Genomic DNA, 25137 nt, shown 5'->3' with positions numbered 1-25137 from the left:
AGATACGCTTCCCAAGATAAGCCCTTCCAAACATCATACTCCTGCCCCCCCACCCCCTGGGTGAGGGTAGGAGATGGAATCCTCTTCTGCTCCCCCCCTGCTGGGCTTCAAAATGGCAGCTATGACCTCTACTGGTAGTCTCATGGTATTGCTGCTAAGGGGTCATCCTGCCATAGAAGATGCAAAGTTTAAAGATATATGCATAAATGCAAACATCTAACCCCACCCCCAGGAATGCCTCCATTCAGTTTGGTAAAGTAATTTGTGTACAGGTTGCATGTAACTTTTTTGTGTATATGGGATGCACTACTTTATAAGCATCTATTGTATTCATCTATTATATGCATAACCAGTGCTTTTTTTGTAGAAAAAAAGGTGCCGGTACTCATTGTGGGCGGGGTCACCACACATGGCACCGCCCCTATTATAGCCACACCCACATTAGCCACACCCCTTTTACCAGCCATGGCGCATATAAACAGACATCATTGAAAATATTATACTAGTATAGGAGAAAAAATAATGTGATTTTTTTTCATTATAAATAATTTCTGTAAGCTCTTACAGCTCCGGTATACCCAGTGCAAAATAAGACAAATTCCAAACACTAAAATGAAAATAAAATGATTTTTTCTACCTTTGTTGTCTGGTGACTTTGTTTTTCTATCCATATTGGTCCCAGTCTCTGATTCTGCTGCTCTCTATCTGTTCTCTTAACTCCGTTTCCAGGGCTTTCTTTCCATTTATTTCTTTACTTTCCTCCTTTCTTCTTCTTTTGTTGCCCTGCATCCATAAGTAAAAGCTGGGTCCTCCTCCATGGAATTGACTGGAGGAGGTATAACATGGATCCAGCTTTTGCCTATTTTCTCCATCCATGTGCAGTTTTTCTCCTCTTCCCTTTCCCTCATCTCCATCCATGTGCATCTTCTTTTTTCTTTCCTCCCCTCCATCCATGTCCAGCATTTCTCATCTCTCTTCCCTCCTCTATATCCATATAAAGCAATAATTCTCTCTCCCCTCTCCTCCATCCAAGTCAGCATTTCTCCTCTCTCCTAGCCAACTCCTCCATCCATGTCCAGCAATTCTCCTCTATCTCCTGCTCTCCTCTCCATCCATTTCTAGCATTTCTCCTCTCTCTCCTCTCATCCATGTCCAGCAATTCTCTCTTCCCTGTCCAGCGATTCTCCTCTCTCCCCTCCATGTCCAGCAATTCTCTCTTCCCTGTCCTCCCCTCCCCGTCCAGCAATTCTCCTCTCTCCCCTCCATGTCCAGCAATTCTCTCTTGCCTGCCCTCCCCTCCATGATCAGCAATTATCTCATCCCTGCCCTCCCATCAATGTCCAGCAATTCTCTCTCCCCTGCCCTTCCCTCCCATCCCATGTCCAGCAATTCTCTCTACCCTGCCCTTCCCATGTCCAGCAATTCTCTCTCCCTTGCCCTTCCCTCCCATCCCATGTCCAGCAATTCTCTCTCCCCTGCCCTTCCCTCCCATCCCATGTCCAGCAATTCTCTCTCCCCTGCTCTTCCCTCCCATCCCATGTCCAGCAATTCTCTCTCCCCTGCTCTTCCCTCCCATCCCATGTCCAGCAATTCTCTCTACCCTGCCCTTCCCATGTCCAGCAATTCTCTCTCCCTTGCCCTTCCCTCCCATCCCATCCTATGTCCAGCAATTCTCTCTCCCCTGCTCTTCCCTCCCATCCCATTGATTTCCAGCAGTTCTCTCTCCCCTGCCCTTCCCTCCCATTATTTCCAGCGATTCTTCGCCTCTCCCCTGCCCTCCCATCGACGTGCAGCGATTTTTCTGTCCCTCCCCTGCCCTCACCTCTCTCATATCCAGCGATTCTTCGTCCCTCAGCGTCCTCCTTCACTGCCTGCCAGCCAGCGTCGGACTCAGAAGCGAACGGTGCAGGCAGCGATTGGCTGGCAGCGTCATAGCTTCCCTCTGCAAGTCCCGCCTATGCGTAAACAGGAAGTTGTAGGCGGGACATGCAAAGGGAAGCTACGACGCTGCCAGCCAATCGCTGCCTGCACCGTTCGCTTCTGAGTCCGACGCTGGCTGGCAGGCAGTGAAGGAGGACGCTGAGGGACGAAGAATCGCTGGATATGAGAGAGGTGAGGGCAGGGGAGGGACGGAAAAATCGCTGCACGTCGATGGGAGGGCAGGAGAGAGGCGGAGAATCGCTGGAAGTAAGGGGAGGGGGGAGGGGAGGGGAGGGGAGGAGGAGAAAAAGGTGCCGGTACGCCGTACCGTTGCGTACCGGCACAAAAAAAGCACTGTGCATAACGCAGCTCTTTACATGTAGAAATAGTTCTTACAATTGTCCTTATATTTAATCGGATAACTTTAGCCTTGTTATTTGGTGGACTGACTTGTCCAGACAAAGCCAGGAAAAAGAGCTCAATCTGGTCGCATTTGGCTAAATCCATCAGCCTGTCCTTGTCACGCTTCTAGCCCCACCCTCTTTTACTCTGTGTAGAACTTACTTTGGCAAAAGAAGGACTATATATATCGGACTACTATTTAAACACCTTGGTTGGTGTTGTTTTTGAACACCAGCTGTGGCACTTAAATTATGATTGTATATTCAAGTGCTGGTATCCAGAGCTGAATATATGTGGACAGCAGCAAGCACCAACAATATCTGGATAGTGACAATATTCAATTGGCTATCAGGATATCTATCCAGGTCACTTGAGGACAGCCTACCCTGCTCCCTGTTATCTGGACAGTGCCAAGCTGTTGGTAATGATTTTCAATAGCACAATCTGGACAGTGCCTCTGAAAATGGAAAGAAAGGACCAGGCAGCAGCAGTTATCCAGAAGTAGGCTCCGGTACCGGATAAGTGCTTTGGAGTATCAGGGCCTTTATTCTTAAACAGGCATATTTCTACTGGTGAAAGATGTTTTTATTTGCAGAAAATGCTTGGATATCAAATTCATAATGACCTTCTAAGCATATGTATGATTTATTTTTCAGGATGAAAAGAACCAAGTTTTGACAACTAATATTTGGCTGCAAATGGTAAGTCTTGAGAAAGTTTGCTGAAACGTGAGATTACTGCAGTGGATCTCCAGACAGAAATGCATGGAAGATAATCATATTATTATAAAGCTACAGTTAATATGGACATTAGGAAAGACTCATCATCTCAGCCTTCCTTACTTCATTACAGCTATCATCAAGGGTATGGTTTTATTTTCTTTTTAATGACTGTTTATAGCACAACAGAAGAACATAATGATATTTACTGTTACTTTACATAGCAAAAAGGCACCGATGTATAATCACAACTGGACATCTGAGAAATGTCTTTTGTTAATGGAAGCAAATGCTTACAAACTACGAACTCCATTCACAGTTTAATGGCAAAGCTTTGTTGAAGACACAACGGTGTGTGCTTATGGATTTTTGGGGGGTGTATTTCAGCCACTGCATGTGCAGTCACCACACACTGGAAATATGTATATTTCTCTGTCACTCCACAGTAATCTTTTAGAGTCCATGTGCTTAGTAAGCAGAAGAGACGCTGTGAAGTATATAACCAGTTCACAAGAAATGCTGACATACAATGAGACAAAGGACTAATTACCAATAATGAGAAAAGAAAGGAGGGTAATAAAGGAAAATTATACCCAAAATATTGCAAAAGAACAGACCTACCATTGAATATCCATCTTCAAGTTAGATAAGCAAAGACCCACAATAGGTGTTACTGTTAATGCCTGCATCAAATGTGCACTCATGTGGGTGTTATCTAATGGTCCAGTGAGAGTCTGCCAAAGCAGAGGCACACTGAAATCCCACGAGGACAGACAAAGAAACAAGGATAATGGGAAGTAGACTAGGCTGTCCAGGAACAACGCGGAGGTTTCTAATGTTGATAAAACGTTTATTTCAGAGACTCGGCACAGATCTGTGTTTCGGCGGTGAGCCTGCTTCAGGAGTCTATATTAAAAACAATACAATAATAATAAAATTTACATAAACAAATTATGTACACAAACAGAAAATATACAAAATAAAATACAAAGAATATTATCACATGAATTAAATAATATTTATAAATAAATGGAAATAAAAATTAAGATGAAAAAACTGACCTTCATATGAATATATGTGAATCACAAATGGGCAATTGTTAATTAGTACAATAAGTAAAAAATAATGGTCTAAAAAAAGATATATAAATACAGAATATTGTGTATAAAAACATACAATGAACACTAAGAAAATTACTACTATTTACTACTACTATTTAGCATTTCTATAGCGCTACAATACAATACGAGCAATGTGCTTGAATGAACATTAAAAAACTGGATATTTCATATATCAGCTGTTGTAGGGTGATTTGATCATTAGGCATATAGATAGCTGGGTGGCTGGTGGACGTGAGGATCGCCTGGTGACTTGCCTGCCTGGTGCAAAGGTGGCGGACCTCACGCGTCACCTAGATAGGATTCTACATAGTGCTGGGGTTGAATCAGCTGTCTTGGTACATATTGGTACCAATGACATAGGAAAATGTGAGAGAGAGGTACTGGAAGCCAAATTTAGGCTCTTAGGTAGAAAGCTCAAATCCAGATCCTCTAGGGTAGCATTTTCTGAAATGCTACCTGTTCCATGCACAGGGCCCAAGAGACAGGCAGAGCTCCGGAGTCTCAATGCGTGGATGGGACGATGGTACAGGGAGGAGGGTTTTAGATTTGTTGGGAACTGGGCAACATTCTGGGGAAGGATGGGCTCCACCTTAACCAGGGTGGGACCAGGCTGCTGGCATCGGCATTTAAAAAGGAGATAGAGCAGCTTTTAAACTAGAAATGGGGGAAAGGCCGACAGTCGCTCAAAAGCGCATGGTTCGGGGTAAGGTATCTTGCAAGGATACATCACAAACAGGGAAGACAGGGTTTCTGGATAGTGAGGTTGCACAACAGACAGTGGTAGGCCAGGTGCCCTTAAATACAACTAAATATCAGACAAAAGATGGCAAATCAATAGTGCCAAGTACTAAGCATCATGCAAATAGGAACAACAAACATACTCTGAAATGTCTATATGCAAATGCTAGGAGTCTAAGAAATAAGATGGGAGAGTTGGATTATATTGTACTAAATGAAAAATTGGTTATAATAGGCATTACTGAGACCTGGTGGAAGGAGGATAACCAGTGGGACATGTCATACCGGGGTACAAAGTATATCGTAGTGATAGGGTGGACCGGACTGGTGGAGGGGTAGCATTGTATATTAACGAGAGCCTTGACTCAGATAGATTACAAATTCAGCAGGACACAAATCACACCTTTGAATCATTGTGGGTTGAAATTCCATGTATAAAAGGGAAAAGGACGGTGATAGGAGTGTACTACCGTCCGCCTCGCCAGGATGAGCAGGTAGACGCAGAAATGATAAAAGAAATCAGAGACACGAACAAAATGGGAAATGTGATAATAATGGGTGACTTCAATTATCCAAATATAGACTGGGTAAATGTAACATTGAGACACACTAGAGATGTACAATTCCTTGATGAAATCAAGGACAGCTTTATGGAGCAGCTGGGGCAGGAGCCAACGAGAGAAGGAAAAATTCTAGACTTGGTCCTTAGTGGAGCGCATGATCTGGTGAGGGATGTTATGGTACTGGGGCCGTTTGATAACAGTGATCATAATATGATCAGTTTTGATATCAACCTTGAAGTAACTATACACAGGAAGTCAAATACGTTAGCGTTTAACTTTAAAAAAGGATATGATAAAATGAGAAGAACAGTGAAAAAAAACTTAGGGGGGGGGGCAACTGAGAGGGTAAAAACTGTACAACAGGCATGGACGCTGTTCAAAAATACCATCCTGGAGGCCCAGGCCAAACATATTCTGCGAATTAGAAAAGAAAGACGGAAGTCCAAAAGACAGCCGACGTGGTTGAAAAGTGAGGTGAAGGAAGCTATTAGGGCTAAAAGAAACGCCTTCAGAAAATGGAAGAAGGAACCATCTGAAAATAACAAGAAGCAGCATAAGGAGTGTCAAAGCAAATGCAAGGTGCAGATAAAGTAGGTCAATAGGGATTACGAAAAAAAGATAGCATTATTAGAGGCAAAAAAACATAGTAAAATTTTTTTTCAGTATATTAAAAGCAGGAAGCTGGCAAAAGAATTGGTTGAGCCGCTGGATGACCGAGGGGTAATAGGGGCGATCAAGGAAGACAATGACGTAGCGGAGAGATTGAATGAATTCTTTGCTTCGGTCTTCACTGAGGAAGATTTGGGTGGGATACTGGTGTCGGAAATGGTATTTCAAGTGGACGAGTCGGAGAAACTTACTGATTTCACGGTAAACCTGGAGGACGTAATGGGGCAGTTCAGCAAACTGAAGAGTAGCAAATCTCCTGGACTGGATGGTATTCATCCTAGAGTACTGATAGAACTGAAAAATGAGCTTGCGGAGCTACTGTTAGTGATATGCAATTTATCCTTAAAATCGAGCTTGGTACTGGAAGATTGGAGGGTGGCCAATGTAACGCCGATTTTTAAAAAAGGTTCCAGGGGAGATCCGGGAAATTATAGACCGGTGAGTCTGACGTCGGTCCCGGGGAAAATGGTAGAGGCTATTATTAAAAACAAAATTACATAGCACATCCAAGGACATGGATTACTGAGACCAAGTCAGCACGGCTTTTGTGTGGGGAAATCTTGCCTGACCAATTTACTTCAATTCTTTGAAGGAATAAACAAACATGTGGACAAAGGGGAGCTGGTTGATATTGTGTATCTGGATTTTCAAAAGGCGTTTGACAAGGTACCTCATGAAAGGCTACAGAGGAAATTGGAGGTTCATGGGATAGGAGGAAATGTCCTATTGTGGATTAAAAACTGGTTGAAGGATAGGAAACAGAGAGTGGGGTTAAGTGGGCAGTAATCACAATGGAGAAGGGTAGTTAGTGGGGTTCCTCAGGGGTCTGTGCTATGAAGAAAGACTAAGGAGGCTGGGGCTTTTCAGCTTGGAGAAGAGACGGCTGAGGGGAGACATGATAGAGGTATATAAAATAATGAATGGTGTGGAACAGGTGGATGTGAAGCGTCTGTTCACGCTTTCCAAAAATACTAAGACTAGGGGGCATGCGATGAAACTACAGTGTAGTAAATTTAAAACAAATTGGAGAAAGGTTTTCTTCACCCAACGCATAATTAAACTCTGGAATTCGTTGCCAGAGAACGTGGTGAAGGCGGTTAGCTTGACAGAGTTTAAAAAGGGGTTAGACGGTTTCCTAAAGGACATGTCCATAGACCACTACTAAATGGACTTGGGAAAAATCCACAATTCCAGGAATAACATGTATAGAATGTTTGTACTTTTGGGAAGCTTGCCAGGTGCCGTTGGCCTGGTTTGGCAGCTGTCGTAGACAGGATGCTGGCTCGATGGACCCTTGGTCTTTTCCCAGTGTGGCATTACTTATGTATTTATGATTTAATAACCAAATGAGTTAAATAAATATTAATGTGTAACTGAAAAATCATGAAGTAGTGGAAAATATGTGTAATCAATCATATTAAATAAGATTAAAAACATTGAATTAAAACTATGTAAAGAAGAAATGGTTACACGATAGAAGTGTTCCTGGATAGCCTGGTGTTATCTAATGCCCATGTACCTAGGGTTAGATTTACTAAAGGGGCACTACTGTATTTGCGTGCATTATTAGTAAACTAGTCCTATGGCATAAAATAAGCCCGGTGGTAGGTAATGCACATTAATACATGCAAGTGTAGTACACAGTTCATTGTAATACTCCATGCTCTTCCTTTGTTTGTGTTTGTGATCTCTTTCAATAATAACCAGTCCTTTGGGGCACAGGGTTTCCTGTGTGCAAGGGCAAACTTATTCCCCTCTGAATACAGCACATAGTTTCTCCTTTCAGGGATCTACTGTCACACAGATTTCTCCAAAGAGGAATAATCTTGTACACAGTACCTTCTTTAGTAGCCCAGCTTGTGAATGGGTCTTCTTTTTCCTCATCTCCTTGACTTGAGGGTAAAGCTGCTGCTCTACTCCTTAATTACATAGTAGGTAAAAACCTGTGGGCCCGATATTCAAAGCAATTTAAGCGGGCAGGAGCCTCTTCTGCTTGCTTAAATCACTTTCTGCCACCTGAGTGAGGATATTCAGTGACACTTATCCGGAAAGTGCCACTGAATATCCTAACAACCTCCCAACTATAAGTGCGCAGGTCGGGGGGGGGGGGGGGGGGGGGGGGGGGAAGGCGCTGGGGGCAGCAGAGATTATGTGGTTGTGATATTCAGTGCCAGCACCCGCATAGCTAAGTGGCCTAATTTAGGACACCTCAAAAGCTGTACCCACATAACTTTTTTTTTCCAAAAGAGCCCTCGAGCCCCCTCCCACCAATGCCCCTTCTTTCTCTCCCCATCCCCCTCACCCCAGCCCACAGCAAATACCCCCCATCTAGGTAGCCTTCCTGGGCCTACCTGTATCCCTGGTGGTCAAACGGGGTCATGGAGGCAGGAGTGGAGCCCCCTTGCTCCTGCCCCTTGCGGCGCCTATCCAAAATAGCTGCTGTGACCTCTCACCGCAGCTCGTGTTACTACACGAAGTACCACAAGCTGCATTGAGAGGTCACAGCAGATATTTTGTACAGGTGCCACAAGGGGCAGGAGTGAGAGGGCTGCGCTTCTGCTTCCAACAACCCCATGTGGACCACCAGGGATAAAGGTAGGCCTGGGGGAGGGCCTACTTGGACAGCTGGGGGGCAGGGATGGGTTCTTGCCATGGGCTGGAAGGAAGGGATATAGGGGGCATTGTCAGGGGTGGGAATGGGTTTGGGGGGCTCTTTAAAAATAACAAAGTTATGTGGGCACCGGGCTGATATTTAGCTGGGGCCGCTTAACTCTTACGCTGGCTCTGGCTGAATATCGACCAGGCCCGCATAAGCTCCAGCGCCCAGCCCACCTGAAATTAGGCCCCACTATTCAGTGCTGGTGCCCAGTACTGAATTTCAGGGTATAATTTAGCCAGTGACTATCAGCATTAAAAAAAATGCTGACCACCGCTGGCTGAATATCGGGGGCTCTGTCTTTTACAAACTCAAAACTCAAGGGAGGCTTCACAATGGACACAAACTAAGGAAGCCCAAAGGCTAATCCTTAAACACAGATTTATCAGAAAATCCTGTACCACATCACACACTTTCTAGGGATCTTTGAGTTACATAAGAGCATTCCAGAAGGGGATGCTGTAAGCAAATGGTATACACCTTCTTTCTACTCTAACTTGTTATGGTCCTGAAAGGATCCTTGCATGTGGGTTTGGTGGGCAGATTTTGGTCTCTTTCATTAATGCTTGGGTACTGTGGCTTAATTTTAGCAGACAACAGAAAAGGTGCCGGTTCTCAGTACCACTGAGTACCACCTGAAAACAAAAGCCCTGACCATGATCAAGGTACATCTGCATATCATTGGTATAGTGCATTTGGTGTTAAAGGCCTTTTTGCTGCCCTTATTAAACCAGCTGGCAACTTGTGTACCATTCCAGTTGTAATGCTGTTAAGAAATAGTTTGAAAATAGGCCCAAATGGTGCACTTTAAACCCAAAGGCCTTTTGAAAATTGTGACCCCTTTTATGCTGTTTCCAAAGTAAGTGACCACCCATAGCCGTGATAGTGAACAACACATTTCTGGTTAAGAGTTGCTGCATCAATAATTATTGGAAGAGCAGTGTTACTTGAATAATGGCAGGGGTTAAGATCATGAGATATGCCATGCTGTTCTTAAAGAGTACACACTATGGAGCAAACTCTCAAAAGGTCACCAAAATGTAGGCGCTGGGATGATGTGTGGTAAGCACAAATTCCAAAACGACAGTTATGCATGCAGTGGCCTTTATTGAATACTAGCATAAATCTGAATTTACGTGCCTAACTTTAGGTGCGAGCATTTATGCCAGAATGGTTGCGCCTGTGTAGGCAGTTAAGTGCATAAATAATATATTCTATAACATGTGTGTAACTGACTGACATGTCCCTGACATGCCCATACCCCTCCCAGGTCTATGCCTCACATGAAATTGCACACTCTGGAATTTAAGCGCACAACTTATAGAATAGTGACTAAGAGCAGCTACCCACATGACTGCTAATTGGTGTTAATTGTAACTTCAATTAACAGCCAATAATTGAATTAAATTACGTACACAACTGACCTTATTCTATAACTTGCGCACACAAATTTGCACACTAGTCGGAAATTTAAGAATGCAAGTTTATAGAATTAAGGTGGTTGTGCAAGGAAGGCACACTCTTTTCAATAGTGTGTACACTCTTTGCACATAATTCTCACTTTTTAATGAGAGTGTGCCCTCTTGTACATAGTGCACACACTTTAAGAAGAGTGGTGGTGAATGACTTTTATTGCAAAAAACAACTCATACCTAATCTGCATGACTTTAGCTTGACTTCTCTTGTTCTACCTATTATTACTTCATTTTGGTGCACATGGCAACTGTTGAAAGAACTGGGTAACTGTATGCCAGGCTCCCCCACCCCCATTTTACAAAGAGATAATCTGGCCGATATTCAGAAACACAGTTAGTGCTGCGATAAATGGTTAATTTAAGCTTTTTACATACAGACCTGCATTTTCAGCGCTAGAAATTAGCTGGTTATTTCTCTGAATATTGGCGGTCATTTTTCTGAAAATGTGGTTGCATAAATTAACCTAACTGCAATAATGAATATCGGACTTGCTGCCCTCTGATCCGCTCAGTTTTGAAAATGACAGTTGAAATGGCGATATTGTGGCTGGTGAGATTTGAATATCGCATGGGACGGCAATGACCTGTGTAAGGTGTGACATGATAACAAAACTGAGGTAAGTCCTGAGCTAGGTAAGGTGTTCCACACCCCTGTACGTGGGGGCTGATGACGTGGTGCCCAGATTTGATTGCCAATGTGACCAGATGTTGTCGCTGTTATAGGCGGGTACATGATGCATGGCAGTCAGCCATGTCAGGGGTATAACAACTGGTTATCTGTATAAACTGGGTATATTAGCGGTAATAACTGGCTATATTTGGGAAAGACTGTAAAACCTGCTTGTCTTTCTGCTAGTGCCCCCTGTGCCCCTTGGAATCCATAGCACAGAGACCACGTTCCAGGGCAAACGACTGCAAAATTTCTCCAGCCCTGGAACTGTGTGGGTTAGTCCTCTGTCATGAGCAACAACTGAATCCTCTTACCAGATGGCTGGCCTGTGAACCTCTCAGAGCCTCTGGAGAAGATTCCAGAGCCGGCAATGGAGGTAAGAGAGAGAGACCCACATTTTCTGACCCTGAAGTATAAGTAGGCCACACAATGTCCAGGTTGGATAATCAATGCTGGACCAAATAGTCAAGGGATTTTCCCTCCTAACTTTCACTGATAAGCCCGTAATTTGTGAATTTTTACAAACAGGCTAGGGCCGAGTCCAGATACTTATGATGTCAAAGGTTCACTACATTCCCTAATTGAGCAGCTGAAAGAGTGGGTGACAACAGGGGTGGGGATTGGACAGGGGAAGGAAATTAGGAGCAAAGCTCATTAAGTAGGCTAAGCAATTCAGGATTTCAAATGGCAGGCAGCAATTTCTGACCATTACCTCTCATCCAGAAAGTAAGGTTAAACTGCAGGTGAAAAGTTAGGCACCCAAATCAGCCTGATATTAAGAGCTAAGTGGGGAAGGGTAGGCTAGATGCTAAAGGTTTCAAACCCAGCAGCATCTGAATATAAGGGCTGTTGTGTGCAGGTGTAAGAACCTGCATTCCATCAGCTTCCTGCTCTTGTTCCACCTTTGTTGTCCTCTCAGTAGTATGGCTGGCCAGGCGTTGTTGCTAAAGACCCAATGTGTTGTACATGCTTGGAAAAGCCACGTGGATCTCAAGCATGTGTGCTTGCCTGTGGCCCAAGGAACCACCCTAACCCTTCTGCCTGCCATATGCAGCCATACATGCACAGATAGAACAGGTACATACCAGGGCTGACACTGCACTGCAAAATGTAAATGAGACACAAGCACCCTAGACATGGCAACAAGTCCTTCTGTACAGCATATATAACGGATGACAGATTTGTGCTATTGCTCATTAGTGTGAACAAGACAAACATGGATGAGAGGTGGCGAGGTCCTGGAGGCAGACTGTTGTTACAGGACTCTGAACACAAGGCAAATTCTGTGCTGCTTTGTCCCCACAGAAAATTTGGCGTGAGGCAGGACTTGAAGGGCCTCAAATTGAAAGCCTGCCACTTCTGCCAGAAACTCCCTGACCTGTATCAGCAGCTCAGGCAGGAGGTGGCAGCAGAGAGAGGTAAGGGACTGCTCATCTATGTGTGCTAAAGGGTATGTGTAGCTGCATGTCCACTGGACACAAGTGGCAAGCTTAGGGCACACAGATGCCTCAGCTTTGTTGGGGATGTGGTGTATATGGACCTATGGTCAACCTGGGGGATCCAGAAAGGAGAAGACATGGCACCTTGGTACATTTGATCACACATTAAGTGCAACCATATTTCTAGGTATGTCATTAGCCAGGGTCTTCACCTGTTTATCCTTGGTGCCTCATTCTGAGGGGCCAGAACCCTCTATGTACTTGACCACATCACTGTCTGGATGTCTGTCACAAATGGTCTGCCTAGTGCTTCTTGGATGGCCCTTCAAAGAGGACAACAGGATAGTTGTTAGCTATATTCTATTCCAGTGGTTCCCAGACCTGATCCTGGAGGCACCCCAGCCAGTCAGGATTTTGGGATATTCCCAATGAATATTCATGAGAGAAATTTGCATGCAGTGTATGCAAATCTCTCTCATGAATATTCATTGGGAATATCCCAAAAACCTGACTGGCTGGGGTGCCTCCAGGACCAGGTGTGGGAACCACTATTCTATTCTATACTGAGTCTTATATTCTGCTATTATCCCAATTGGTCCCAAAATTAAGCATGTTTAGGATTGTTGTAATATCCAAGATAGATGGTAGCCATCTCTGCAAATTGACTATTAGGAGCATCTGATAGAATGTGTATTAGTATTTTGACCAATGATTGGGCATATACAACACTGTATCCATTGGCAACTGAGATGGTGACCATGCTGATACATGCATGTATTGCATCTAGATATACCCTGTATATGACATTCCTATATCTCATTGTTATTGGTCCCTGTAGTGGCATTAACCCTGTGTATCTGCAATGACTGTCCCCATCACAAAATATGTGTTGTGAGTTGAGCTGTTGTGTAATGGTTTGTGGAGTGGGCTTAGACTCTGGAGAATTGGGTTCAATTCCCACTAGGGCTCTGTGTCATTCTAGCCAATTGAATGAAGCCTCCATTGCCTCAGGTGCCACCAAAAGATATTGTGATGGAGAATTTAAATGGAGAAATTGCACTTTTAAGTTGGCTTTGCTTATAGCACGCAATGACAACATATCATATCCAAAGGCTTACATTTTATTTTCAAAATCTGTCCACAGAGTGTGAAGATCAGGGTGCAGCAGCAGGGGTGGCAGACCAGCCTACGGCCCCGCCAGCTGTGGGAACAGCAGCGCAACCACCATCACCACCACCACCACTAGCGGCAGGAGCCACACCACTGTAACCACCACCACTGCCACCACCACCACAACAGCCTGCAGGAGACGCCCCAGCACCACCACAACAGGAGCCCCGAGGGCAGGATATGGGGACACTGGCCTTTGTTTCATCCCCTTCTTCACAGTCTGAAGGGGAGGATGAGGCAGACACAAGGGGACTGTCGATTCCTTCCTTACTTTTGCTCCCCAAATCTCAGCAGTAATTAAATATTCATTTTTAAAAACTTTTCTCCCACACTACTAACCCCCTCGGCTTTAAATATCCAAACTCATTCCCTAATTATCAGTCAACTGCATTATTGTAACACTCTATATCAAGGCATTAAATTGAAGGATTGAAAACATACAAATCATGCAAAATACTGCCGTTAAACTAATTACTGGCCACCGTAAATATTATCACGTCACACCACTACTTAAATCAGCACATTTGCTACCTATTTCTCACAGCAATACTTACAAAATTCTCCTTTTGATCTTCAAGACTTTACATTCTGAAGAACCACCCTACCTCTCCAGATTTCTGATCCAATATTGCCCTACCAGAACACTCAGATCTATGAATCAGAACAGACTAGTTACTCCCTTCTTAAGACAGATAATATTAGACACTACCCGCAGTTCAATTTTTTCTGTATAGGGACCTGAACTGTGGAATATGATTCCAGTGCACATCAGAATACAAACCTCCAACAATTTAAGACAGACTTTAAAACATTCTTGTTTAAAGACGCCTATACTTGAAGTATTGATTGCATATCTGGGTATGAATACCTAGCACACTGCATATCCTTACTGTGTTTCCCCCTCCTCACTTTCCTATCATATATTGTAGTTCTACCCATGTTTTCCCTTACCATCACTATTGTCTTGAACACTCTTGTTTCTCTCTGATGTGAGCTGCTCAGACTTCTTTCTTTGATGAACGGGGTAGAAAATTCTTAAATAAATTTGGAAACTTGGATCTCAGCAGCCACCATGTCTAGCTCCTCATGGTGGCCCTCAAGGCCAGCTCTCTGTTGCCATGGAGCTGGTTGTGAAGGTGTGGGCATTGAGGACCACCATTGAAGGGCTGATCGTGATGGCTCAGCACCTGGCAGATTTGGTCCAGGCAGTCATAGGTGCCAGGCAGCACTGTCTTCCCCTCCCCCCCCCCCACACACACAATCTTGGTTGATGTTTTGTTGCTATTTAGTATTTCCCTACTCTCCTAATGCAGAATATGCCAAGCTCACGCAAGGCTAATTTCTCCTCCCAGGAGACCCAACTGGTGCTTGACCTGGTGCTCAGGCACCATGACACTCTTTTCATCGGTAAGGATGCCCACCAAAAGCAAAGGGTGTGGCAAGACATCACTACAGAAGTCAATGCCAGCCACCACCATCACAGGGATTTGGAAGATATAACAAAAGAAGTGGAGGGTCACCATAAAAAAGAAGCAGACTCTTAATGGCAGGCTCCCACCAGATGCCTGGCAGCCACTGACAGACCTGAAGCAGAGGATCTTGGCCATAGTCGAGGAGGTGGCTATAGAAGGGGTAGCTGGACATGACAGCTCACAGCCTGAGGAGGCTGGTAGGTTACCATGAGCCAAACTGTTCTTTCTCACCTACTACTGAACATTTTTTGCTGTGTACTGTCTATCATTGCCTATTTGTTCAAACATTAGCCATAGACCAGGTACTGGCTATATTTGAGACTGTGTAATGTGCCTTCAAAGTGCTGTGTGACAGAGATGAACAATATCCCAGTGTTGCGGGAAAAAGTGTGCTATGTTATGTTTAACTCTTACCCAATCCTATTCTTACCCAGAGGTGATGTTAAAGAAAGAGACCTGTGCTTTAGTAATCAAGAGCTTTTATTCAGGCATCAATCGGAAAGAATCACAATGCAAAATTAATGAGTTTTGTAGAATGACAGGAAGCATTGCTGGTTGAGTAAAAATCATAATTTCTTTCAATATAACTTACAAAACAAGTTAATCATTGGCAGAGTCAGTCCTAACAAAAATAAAGAGAACACCACTCCCTCAGCCATGATGGTTATTTGTATAGCTAACCCAGTGTCACATTCACCACAGATAATTTTTCTGAGATAACACGCTCAGGCCATTAGTGCAGTGACAAGGATTTCTTTGCTGCCTGTATGTGAGGAAATCAGTCAGTAAGACTTTCTTCCCTCACTTACCACCGAGAAGGCCCTCTCCCCCATAACAACCAACCAACAAAATTCTCAGGTTCTCATCTTTTGTAATAAATCCATAAAATGGACCCAATGGGAGCCCCACCCCTGCTCTGTGTGTGTCCTAGGGCACTGATGATGTGGCAGTAAACAATTCAAGGAAAGTCCAGGGGAGGAAAGTTTATTTAGACATCTTGTCAATTTACCATTTGTCACTTCCAATGGGTTTACTTCTAGTAACATAGTAACATAGTAAATGATGGCAGATAAAGACCTGAATGGTCCATCCAGTCTGCCCAACAACATAAATGCATTTACATGGTATGTGATACTTTATATCTGAGTTTGATTTGTCCTTGTCATTCTCAGGACACAGACCGTAAAAGCCTGCCCAGCACTATTCTTATACTAAAAGTTCTGAAAATTCTGGAATCATCAAGAGTTACAAGATTCCAGAATCCCAATTAGGAGCAACATTCCATGTAGAACCCCAAAGAGTAACATAGTAAATGACGGCAGATAAAGACCTTATGGTCCATCCAGGCTGCCCAACAAGATAAACTCATTATACATGGTATGTGATACTTTATACCCGAGTTTGATTTGTCCTTGCCTTTCTCAGGGCACAGATCGTAGAAGTCTGCCCAGCACTGTTCTTGTACTAAGTTCTGAAGCTAATGTTGAAGCCCCTTAAAATTTACCCTCCAGCCCATCCCTATCTATTCAGTCACGATCAGGGCATAGACCGTAGAAGTCTGCCCAGCACTGTTGCTGTACTAAAAGTTCTGAAGATTCTGGAATCCTAAAGAGTTACAAGATTCCAGAATCCAAATTAGTAGCAACATTCCATGTAGAACCCCAAAGAGTAACATAGTAAATGACGGCAGATAAAGACCTTACGGTCCATCTAGTCTGCCCAAAAGATAAACTCATTTTACATGGTATGTGATATTTTATATGTATAACTGAGTTTGATTTACCTTTGCCATTCTCAGGGCACAGACTGTAGAAGTCTGCCCAGCACTATTTTTGTACTAAAATTTCTGAAGTTAACGTCAAAGCCCCTTAAAATTTACACTCTAGCCCATCCATATCTATTTAGTAACGATCCGGGTGTAGACCAAAGAAGTCTGCCCAGCACCAGTTTTGCTTCCCAATTCCCATGCATGTTTGAATTCTGTTACCGTTTTCATCTCCACCACCTCCCGTGAGAGGGCATTCCATGTGTCCACCACCCTCTCTGTGAAAAAATACTTCCTGACATTAGTCCCAGAGTCTGCCCCCCTACAACCTCAATTCATGTCCTCTAGTTCTACCGCCTTCCAGTCTCTGGAAAAGGTTTGTTTGAGGATCAATACCTTTCAAATATTTGAACGTCTGTATCATGTCACCCCTGTTTCTCCATTCCTCCAAGGCATACATGTTCACGTATATTAATACACCTTGGTGTTTTATTTCCTTTTTCTTTGGATGCAATCTGATGATGCTCCTTTGACATGGGCTTGGATAATGTACTTCTTTAGTAAGGATGTTGATTCCTTTTTTCCTGTATTATTTTTCTGAAAATGCTTTGTTTCTATTTTGAAACCTTCTGCTCAGTGTGCTGCTGCGGCTAAGAAAGCAAATAGAATGTTAGGTATTATTAGGAAAGGAATGGAAAACAAAAATGAGGATGTTATAATGCCTTTGTATTGCTCCATGGTGCGACTGCACCTCGAATATTGTGTTCAATTCTGGTCGCCGCATCTCAAAAAAGATATAGTGGAATTAGAAAAGGTGCAGAGAAGGGCGACGAAAATGATAAAGGTGGTGAGATGACTACCCTATGAGGAAAGGCTAAAGCGGCTAGGGCTCTTCAGCTTGGAGAAAAGGCAGCTGAAGGGAGATATGATAGAGGTCTTTAAAATAATGAGTGGAGTGGAACGGGTAGATGTGAAGCGTCTGTTTACGCTTTCCAAAAATACTAGGACTAGGGGGCATGGGATGAAGCTACAATGTAGTAAATTTAAAACGAATTGGAGAAAATATTTCTTCACTCAACGTGTAATTAAACTCTGGTTTACTTCTCATCCCCCTCTTCAGGACCTTCCATTGGTCCAGTTCATCAATCTCATTAGCTTATCTTAGGGCACTGTGGGCTGAATATCCTTTGCAAGGATTTCGGTCAGCCTGGCCTAAAGCTTCTGCAAACATTGCTTTCCCGAATACAAGCATTGACGTGGTTATTCTTGAACAGGTGGGCTTTTCTGTGTCCAACTCAAATAACAGGACTTAAAAATATCATCCAAAGGTGGATTACAGAGAGCAAGCTAAGTCCTGCTTCATGTGACCTACCACTGTGCAATTAACTCAGAAAAATATGTCTCCCCTGTCTTGAATTATTTATTTATTTATTACATTTGTATCCCACGCTTTCCCGCTCATCGCAGGCTCAATGCGGCTTACATAGTAACAAGAGAATACAATCTGTAGTATCTGAATCAACAAAGGAGGTATGTGGTAGGACAAATGAACAAGGGTAAATGGGATAAAAGAGGTATGAGAGAAAGGATAGGGATAGGTAAGGAAGTGGAGCGGTGAAGAAGAGGTAGGGGAAGAGCATGGAGGGTAAGAAGATTGGTAGGAGGTAATTTCTGAGCCATTGTTGTTAATGATTAGATGAACCGGTAAATGGATGGGTTTCTTATGTTTGCTTATAAAATCCTACCTTAGCCTAAGTATCCCCTGTTATCCCAGAAATTTGTAATACATTTCTTTCCTGACACTCCCCCTCTAGATATGTTTGTGCCTAAGTAACACGGCTACTGAGGAACTAATGTATCTTTTAACAACTACATATGAATGTAACATATATAATGAATAAATGTTTGAGTACATCTATATAAGCAAATTCTCCTAATCTAAGTAACTAAGGGGTCCTTTTACTAAGGTGCACTGAAAAATGGCCTGCGGTAGTGTAGATGCGTGTTTTGGGCGCGCGCAAAACTTTCATTGCACCTACAAAAAATGCCTTTTTAAATTTTTGCCGAAAATGGGCGTGCGGCAAAATAAAAATTGCCACACGTCCATTTGGATCTGAGACCTTACCGCCAGCCATTGACCTAGTGGTAACGTCTCATGCGGTAACCGGGCGGTAATGACCTACATGTGCCAAATGTCACTTGGCGAGAGTCCGATACGCGCTGCAGAAAATAAAAATTATTTTTCGGCCAAGTGTATCGGATGCGTGCCAAAAATGAAATTACCACAAGAGCCACACCACAGTAGCCATGCGGTAACTCCATTTTGGTGTGCATTAGGCGCATAGACGCTTACGTGGTTTAGTAAAAGGGCCCCTCAGATTTATAATGACAATCATATATTTTTAACTAATATCTTGCAAAGATACTGTATTAATGTAACATAATATATATGTGATTAACACTTAAGTAAATGTTCATTTAAACTTTATATAGCATATTTAAAAAAGAATACATACTCATCAATATTTATTAACATCTCTTATCACTGGATATGTATATATTTCTGTTTCACTCATCATTTTTTATATACTATCATCTTTGCTTTGTCAGAAGCCTCTAACAAGGTTGTTTTCTTAGTTACATCTTCTTCTGTTGAATCTGTGATAAATTTCCTTTCCACGTCTTAACAGTGTCTGTCTGAATCTGAATCCTGTTTATCTGCTTGTTCAGTCTGACTGACATACATTTTATGATTATCAACAGTATGAGACTAATTATGAAAACTACTACTTGTGAAATACATAAGGTAATCACTGGGTGTCTAAGTGTGTTCAAGAAATGATGTGCTGTTGGTGAATAAGCAAAAATAAATTCCCACCAAGACAGTACTGCTTTTTTATATATGACCTATGACTTCATGTACTGCACCTTCCATAATGTGCTTTCTGATTTAAATTGTGCTTTAGATCTTGGATCCCCCAATTGTGGACAATAATGTGGACTAACAAAGATGATATTTTTCCTTAATGTTTGTTTTAATTGATATTTTCTCTTTTCTTTCCCATTTATGTATTGGACATAAATGTAATATAAAATGAATAAATAAAATAATTAAAAAAATTGTGCTTTGGATAGTTGTTGTCATGTTAATTCATCTTTAGTACTAGCTGTGAGGTTTGAAGTGAATGTTGACAGCAAAAAATGTAAATCTGGTATTTCAGTACTAATTTCAAATGACCAGATGGAATATGCTGTTATTGGGCAAGTTACATTCTGAATTCCTTCTATCTCAAATGCTCCATTAATGTGTAAAAGACTCTGCGACATACAAATAATTGCATTGTCTTTCCATACTATATTTACTGGTTCTGAAGTTTGCACTATATAAGAACAGTTACCTAAATAATATATCTGGAATTGGGCATTTGTGACTGTCACATTAAATGCTAGTGCAAGTGAAAAATGTTCCCTATCAAACACCATCAAAACTGATTGCATACTACTACTACTACTACTATTTAGCATTTCTATAGCGCTACAAAGCGTACGCAGCGCTGCACAAACATAGAAGAAAGACAGTCCCTGCTCAAAGAGCTTACAATCTAGTAGACAAAAAATAAAGCAAACAAATCAATTAATGTGTAGAGGAAAGAGGAGAGGAGGGTAGGTGGAGGTGAGTGGATACAAGTGGTTACAAGTCAAAAGCAATGTTAAAGAGGTGGGTTTTCAATCTAGATTTAAAGATGGTCAAGGATGGGTATGTGTGAATGTATATAGGGAATTATTACACAAGTAAAACTACTGAGGTGAAACTGGATAAGTCAGAACTTCACCTAGAACATAACCATGATTTAAAATGGGATAACAATGAAATTATTCACCTTTCATGGGTCCTGTAGCTTATACAGGTGTATAATGTGTGTGTGCTATAATTTCTACTTGTATAAGTCACTAAACTTAGATGGTGGAAAAAGTTGTATTTAACAAATATGACAAGAAACTCTAGGAGCAACTCCGCTAAATTATGTAAAGTAACAACCTGCAAAAATAGCGGGTAATAATAATGGATTGTGAGATAAATTTTTCAATAATGGAGGGAAAGAAGACCTCAGACCAGTGACAATTATTGATCAGTAAGATCACAACAATATAGTCACTTCCATATAATCTCTGGTCTTCTGCCAACCTCCTCCCTAAATATTTAATTTGTGCGCTTCAACATGTATATAAATGCTGTGTATCCAAATCAAAACATAACCACAGCTACTTAGCTTTATTGTTGCTAGCTTAAGGGCCTCCCCAACGGTCCCGTTTCGCCAACTGGGGCTTCATCAGGGAGAGAGAGCCCCGAAACATCCAACTGTGGAAAAAACCGAGCAAGCAATAAACACCGCCGAAAAAAACGCGCCATTTTCCTTCTATGACAGCTTTACATATGGAGGAATAATATGTGGCATACATTACCTGTGCACTGCAATGCACGCGGCATATTATGTGTAAGGAAATCTGTGTAACCATGTAACTTTTGGTATTGTTTCTCAATATCTTTGAATACATCTGCTGTTATGTGTACTTCTATCTATATAAATCTAGAAATTATTCTAGTAGCATCTTCTGTTATAGTTGCTAATGTTCCTGAATGTTTAGCCAAAGCAGTTAATTTGTTAATTAACCCTTCTATTTGCATGGAATTCAATCCTGTTGCTCTGAGTGTGCTCCCTATGAAATTTGAAAGATCAAGGATCTTTCTTTCCCTTCCTTTTATATGTGGTACTAATCCATTTGCTAAAGCTATCATCATATCTTCTAAAGGTTTGGTAAAACATAGTAGATGACTGCAGATAAAGACCTGTAAGTCTGCCATCTCAAATTCTGTTTAGAAATAAACAAGACTGTTGAAATTTAATCTAATTAACACAGCATGTGTTGAGATGGTGGATGAAACTGTAAGTGGATGTAATGTAAGTGGGGAAATATATGATGTATAATTCCATAATTATATTACATCAATAGCTTCTACTCCACAACAACCTGATCAGTTCCATGTGGATAACATAGTTAAAAAGAGAAACAGAACAACCATCTGGGAATTTACAAAACCTAAAAGCAATACCTCAAATGTAATCATTTTGCATATTTTTTTAAGTAAAAGCATCTTCATTTGTTTACGGAAGGACCACAAATGAGATAGAAAGCAGACAGAAGGAGAGAATTCCTTATTGTTTCAGCTTGTTACGGAATTGAAGCTGAAAGTTGTTTAAAATATTTAAGCAACTTAACTGTAGGAAATAGAGATATTTGCCCCCTCAAAAGCTGTCTTTTCAATACAGAGAAAAATCTCACCCAAAAAACAGGAATATTTCCTTGTAGAGTCTGATAAAGCAGTGTACACAATATAAAATGAGATCTTGCTATAACTGAGAGCCAATGCAACTCATAACAATCAAAACGGAGTAATAGATACATCCAATCTTAAAGAAATAAAATCACTCATAGCTAAATTCTGCATTGTTTGCAACTTCTTCAATAAAGTATTGGTTCATCCCACGTTTACCACATTACAATAATCTAATTTTGATAATAATAGTGATTGCACTATGTGTAAAAGATCTAATATAATAAAACGCACCGTGAACGTTCTGAAGACAACGTTCTGAAGTCACTCACACTCCCTGGCTGTAGGGTTCGTGGATTCATGGTGTGAAGCCAGCCAGCCGTCTCTGCCCCGCCCTCGCGTCAAACGTCATGACGTCGAGGGCAGAAAAAAAAACCAAACGGATCGCACCCACGCACGGTGCGTTTTATTATATTACATTTACCTCCGTGATGGCGGTTCCGGCAGCGCAGCATCAGGGAAGGAGGCGGCGCTCCCGACGTCTCTAGCCTTCCCTTCGCTGTGTTCCGCCTTCTTCTGACGTCAAGGAGGACATCAGAAGAAGGCGGAACACAGCGAAGGGAAGGCTAGACGTCGGGAGCGCCGCCTCCTTCCCTGACGCTACGCTGCCGGAACTGCCACGGAGGTAAATTTAAAAAGGAAAAAAAAAAGGGATGTTGTGGGGAGGGAGAGAAGAGGGTGGGCAGTAAAGTTGAACAATGGGAGCGGGAGGACAAGGGAAAAATGACAGCATGGATGCGAAGGGGGGGGAGAAGAGGGTGGGACAGGCTGGGACATGGGAGAGAGAGGAGCATGGATGCGAGGGGGGGTCATGGAAGGGAGAGAGGGGAATTGCTGGAAAAGGATGAATGGAGGGGGCAGGGGACAGAGGAGCATGGATGGGCATGGATTGGGAGGGCAGGGCTCAGGGAGAGAGGGGAATTGCTGGAAAGGGATGAATGGAGGGGACAGATGGGCATGGATGGATATGGATTGCAGGGCAGGGCTCAGGGAGAGAGGGGAATTGCTGGATAGGGATGAATGGAGGGGGCAGGTGACAGAGGAGCATGGATGGGCATGGATTGGGAGGGCAGGGCTCAGGGAGAGAGGGGAATTGCTGGAAAAGGATGAATGGAGGGGGCAGGAGACAGATGGACATGGATTGGGAGGGCAGGGCTCACACTCTCTCTCTCATATACAATGTCTTTCTGACTCACACTCTCACACACTCTGTCTCACACTGTATCACATTCACTCTCTATGTGCCACACAGTCACTCACACACTCGCTTGGTCTCATACACTCACTCTCACAGAGAATCTGTGTCTCACACACACTCTCTCTCTCGCACACACACACACACACACTCTCTCTCACACTGTGTCTCACATACACACTTGCACACACTCTCATTCTCACACACACACTCTCTCACAAACACACTCACACCCAGACTCACTCTCTCTCTCACACACACACACTCACACTTTCACTCTGTCTCTCACACAGTCACTCTCACATACACTCTCCCAAACATACACACTCCGAGGAAAACCTTGCTAGCGCCCGTTTCATTTGTGTCAGAAACGGGCCTTTTTTACTAGTGTTTTTATAAATCGATCTTAAATTTTTAAATAAATGTGCCTAAGGGTTAACAGTAAAGCCTCTAACTCTGCACGCTGAGCAGATGAATTAACAGGCAACTTTGTGTTCATTAAACATTGGCCTGGTATAAAGATTATAGCAACTGCACTCTTTCGTTTCCCATTTCTATCTATAGAAGCATCATCAAGAGCCCATACATGTGTAGATTGTAATCTCACCCTTTGAAGCATCACACAAGACTTGCTCCTTCTTCTGTGACTACAGGTGATAACTGGATCCAATTGTACCCCTCTGCTTGAACAGTATAAAGTCCATGTCACTAAATGAGTACTTTTTACAGTGGCAGAATTAAACACACCAGTCAGTAAACTCCGCAAAGGGAAGTGGGTCGACTGAACTGTCACCAAAGCCATTCCAGTAACAGGGAATGTGTGTTTAAGCCACCAAACTGTTACTCTACAATTCTTCTCACACTCTGACCATTTTGCCTCTACCTGATCCTGTAATCTAGATCCCATAGATACTAGAACCAAAGTCTTAGTACCAGGAGGATATGCTTGCTATAATGTGTAAGAGAAAGCATTCTCCGTACGCCATTGCCTTAAAATGAATGGTCGTGCTGGATCTGGACTTTTCAATACAGGAGGATGTAAAACTGCTTCTCTCAATGTGTCAAAAACTACTTGATGCTCTCCTGTCCAGTCAAACACTCTAATTTTCTTTGTTAAAGCCACCACAGGTTTTGCAATCTCTGCAAAGTCAGGTACATGATTCCTCACAAAATTAAATGCACCCAGCCAAGATCTCAATGTATGCATATCCACAGGACATGGCAAATTCAGAAGTGAATCAGCTCGGTGAGTGACCAAGCTTCTCCCTCCTTGTACAATGCGATGGCCCAAGAAAACAACTTCTGATTTTACCAATTGCATTTTCTTTGGATTTACCTTAAATCTGGATACCTATAACTATTCCAAAATCGCCAGGGATTTCTCCATCACTTCTTTTTCTTTTGATCGTGCAATTAGAATGTCATTTACATAGTGAAACACTCATGTTTTCTCACTGTCTAGGCCTTCAAGTGCTGCCACTACTCTGGGACAGACCATTGGACAGTGTTTTAAACCTTGTGGAAGGCGCATAAATACATACTGCCTAGAATTGTACGAGAAGGTCATGACCTCCATTGTTTTGACAGATATGCATATAGTAAAAAAGCAATTTGCGATATCTATAGTGGAAAACACTAAATGTTCAGACCTTAACTCAGCAAGTATTTCACTTGTGTTGGCTACAATGGGTGCTATATCCCTCAAAACCTTATTCACTTTTCTAAAGTCAACTTCAAAGTGCCAATCAATTTTGTTGTGTTTCATTAC

The 25137-nt window shown here is 42.5% G+C and overlaps 1 protein-coding gene across 1 annotated transcript in view; it reads left to right on the top strand.

Annotated features, from left to right (window-relative positions):
- LOC115460639 (neuronal acetylcholine receptor subunit alpha-7) overlaps positions 1-25137 on the top strand; it is a 118577-nt gene that overhangs the window by 38654 nt on the left and 54786 nt on the right. The window contains exon 3 of the mRNA XM_030190405.1: positions 2979-3023. Within this exon, the coding sequence (XP_030046265.1) occupies positions 2979-3023 (45 nt within the window). The remainder of the gene's footprint in view (positions 1-2978; positions 3024-25137) is intronic.

The sequence above is a fragment of the Microcaecilia unicolor genome, chromosome 1 (genome assembly GCF_901765095.1).
Source record: "Microcaecilia unicolor chromosome 1, aMicUni1.1, whole genome shotgun sequence".
Lineage (NCBI taxonomy): Eukaryota > Metazoa > Chordata > Amphibia > Gymnophiona > Siphonopidae > Microcaecilia > Microcaecilia unicolor.
This window is presented reverse-complemented; position numbering and strand designations above follow the sequence as displayed.